Source organism: Triticum aestivum, chromosome 3D (assembly GCF_018294505.1).
Source record: "Triticum aestivum cultivar Chinese Spring chromosome 3D, IWGSC CS RefSeq v2.1, whole genome shotgun sequence".
Classification (NCBI taxonomy): Eukaryota; Viridiplantae; Streptophyta; class Magnoliopsida; order Poales; family Poaceae; genus Triticum; species Triticum aestivum.
Genome location: NC_057802.1, coordinates 580,598,564 through 580,601,893, shown reverse-complemented (window position 1 = coordinate 580,601,893; position 3,330 = coordinate 580,598,564). Strand labels below are relative to the sequence as shown.

At 47.8% G+C, this 3,330-nt stretch overlaps 1 protein-coding gene across 1 annotated transcript; it reads left to right on the top strand.

Annotated features, from left to right (window-relative positions):
- The first annotated feature begins 292 nt into the window (after nt 1-292).
- On the top strand, nt 293-3,094 carry LOC123080657 (glucan endo-1,3-beta-glucosidase GIV). Its single transcript, XM_044503587.1, has 2 exons — nt 293-455; nt 2,005-3,094. Exons 1-2 carry the CDS (start codon nt 377-379, stop codon nt 2,955-2,957), a joined length of 1,032 nt encoding a protein of 343 aa, XP_044359522.1. The 5' UTR covers nt 293-376; the 3' UTR covers nt 2,958-3,094.
- Nucleotides 3,095-3,330: the final 236 nt, after the last annotated feature.

Genomic DNA, 3,330 nt, shown 5'->3' with positions numbered 1-3,330 from the left:
CCAAAAAGGTGCATATTTTCATTGCTGGACCATCCTGACCCGTTGGGCTGGCTACACCGCTAAAATCCATCAACATTAACCTTGCAGCATAAATGTGGTGCCAACTATTTCCATTAATGCAGAGGAACCGTCCCCACACCAAGATATGCAGATGGCCTGTACATGGACTGCCAGGATGCAATTACGGATCTGACCTTGACAGTTGGCTACCCTTACACTAGTGCCGGTGTGCGCTAGTGTAATTTCACACGTCCAGCACCAGTACAAATACAGGCGTGCCGGCCAGTTTGTGGTATACGCCAGTAGAAGCGTGTACATTCTGCGGTTGGAGTAGATCGAGAGCTGGGCAATTCCGAGCCGTGTAGGGTGCAACAGGATGCCGGGGATGCGCGGCTCTGCTCCGGTGCTTGCACTGGCGCTGCTCGTCGGAGTCTTCATCGCCCAGGCCCCTGCAGGTATGTGTGAATCTGGTGTACGAGTTTGGAAGTGGATCCGTTGTTCTTTTCTTTTGCCTTTTAACATTAACTAGAGAAGAAGTGGATCTGTAAGAACTGTTCATCTTTCTTTTTGTGATAGATTATTATCGTAGAACAAGGAGATTATGTGCTACTACGTCTTGATTTGATGAAGTCTTCTCTTATGAAGTGGACCGTTTCAGATGCATTTATTAGAGAAGGCGCAGATCAGGTTTTGTAGAGTAGTGGGCTATTCATATATTTTTAAATATGTGACCCCTTTTTTGTGAGGTTCTACTATAAAAATGATAATGGGTTTATCGGATATGCATATCGGTATCGTTAAGGTTTCATACCAATATTCATGAGAATAAGTTTCATAGCCACAGCCTCCCCCAGAAAATTGTTTCATAGCCACAGGCCGAGTCCCACTGATCTACTGTGACAAAGATCAATAAATGTCCTTCATTTATGTAGTACTTGGTACCAATTTTCATGAATGTTTTTTGTCAAGTTCCATAACTTTTTAGACATATTTGCTCAAGGATAACTGATGTATCCTAATAAATGTACGCATGTTTCTTTCTTTAGAATAGTCAGTATACGCTGTTTACAGTGGTACTCCCTCCGTTTGGATCTACACCAAGATATGCAGATGGCCTGTACATGGACTGCCATGATGGCCTGTACATGGATCTTTCTTTTCGTGATAGATTATTATCGTAGAACAAGCAGATTATGTATTACTACGTCTTGATTTGAATGAGGTCTTCTCTGACGAAGTGGCCCGTTCTCAGATAGATTTATCAGAGAAGGACCAGAGGATTTTTGTAAAGTAGTTGGATGTTTATATATTTTTAAATATGTGACCCCTTCTTGTCCGGTTCTACTATCGAAACAATAGCGGATTTGTAGGATATGTATGCATATCGGTACCGTTAAGGTTTCGTGCCTATGTTCATGAGAATAAGTTTCATTGTCACAACCTCCCCCAAAAATTATTTCATAGCCACATGCCGAGTTCCACTGATGTATGCTGACAAGATCAATAAATTATTCCATACTCGGTCGTATTAAATTCGCAACACTTATTTTGAATCGAAGTGAGTACTAATTTTCATGAATGTTGTTTGTCGGTATCTATATTATTTTTAGACATATTTGCGCAACGATAACTGATGTATCCTAATAAATGTATGCACTTTTTTTTCTTAGAATAGTCAGTATACGCTGTTTACAGTGGTACTCCCTCTGTTTGGATTTACAAGGCTTATTTGATTTGTCTTTAGTCAAAAAAAATTAAGCCTGACTAAACTTAATTGTGAAGAAAAATATTAACATATACAACTTCATATAAATAGAATACCCCGGCCTCTGCATCTGGATGATGCATACAACCACATGTAAATAGAATATGGAAATAGAGTATACGTCATGGTACATCTAGTGGTATTTGATTTAGTGATGCGGATGCCGATTTTATATAAATATGATATGAAAATATGATTTATTTGGATATTTATTTGCTTGAATTCATTCTTCGGTGTAGGTGTGCAATCCGTTGGCGTGTGCTACGGCATCATCGGAAACAACCTCCCGCCGCCGAGCGACGTGGTCCAGTTCTACAGATTGTTGGGGATCACCAACATGCGCGTCTACTCCGTCCAGCTCCAGGCGCTCGACGCGCTCCGCGGCTCCGGCATCAGCCTCAGCCTCGGCACCACCAACAACGACGTGGCCGTCCTCGCCAGCAGCCTCTCCGCCGCCGCCGCCTGGGTGCAGGCCAACGTCAAGCCCTACTACCGCGCCGCCGTGGACGTGCGCTACATCTCCGTCGGCAACGAGCTTGCCAGCGACACCGCGCCGAGCATCCTGGCGGCCATGCGGAACCTCAACGACGCCCTGGCGGCCGAGGGCCTCGGCGGCGCCGGCGCCGGCATCAAGGTGTCCACCGCGGTGAGGCTGGACGTGATCGCCAACTCCTTCCCGCCCTCCGCCGCCGTGTTCGCGCAGCCCTACATGGGCGACGTGGCCCGGCTCCTGGCCGCCACCGGCGCGCCGCTGCTCGCCAACGTGTACCCCTACATCGCCTACCGTACCAGCCCGCGCGACATCCAGCTCAACTACGCAACCTTCCAGCCGGGCGCGACGCCGGTTAGGGACGCGGGAAATGGGCTGATGTACACCAACCTCTTCGACGCCATGATCGACGCCCTGTACGCGGCGCTTGAGAAGGCAGGGGCGCCGGCCGTGAGGGTTGTGGTGTCGGAGACCGGGTGGCCGTCGGCCGGCGGGTTCGCGGCCACGCCGGAGAACGCGCGGGCATACAACCAGGGCCTGATCGACCATGTGGCCCGCGGCACACCCAAGAGGCCTGGGCCCATCGAGGCCTATGTGTTCGCCATGTTCAACGAGAACATGAAGCCCGGGGATGAGACGGAGAGGAACTTTGGGCTCTTCTACCCCAACAAATTGCCCGTGTACCCCATGAGATTCGCATGAACCAGCGAACCACATGAACTCGCGTGGGTTTAATTTGGTGGACATTAATTAGATTGATGCGTGTGTGTGGATCTAAAATTTGAAACAACATTGAAATAAAGACTTTTCTGTGGGAAAAATAAAGAGTTGTTTGTGTTCGTGGCTTTGTGCATAGCTTGTTCCGTTGCTTTCCATCCTTGTGGCATGTACAAGGCAAGGTGCCAAGACATGCGCTTAGAAAAATAAATGGTCTTTTTTTTGTCTTAAGCTCCATCCTTCTTTCGATAGGGGAGGTGTCCGATTGTACATTTGGTAAGGGCATCTTTAACGCTGACCCGCAAACCAGATACCACATCCGTTCGCGGATTGAAGGGGATCAGTGCATGACACTGAG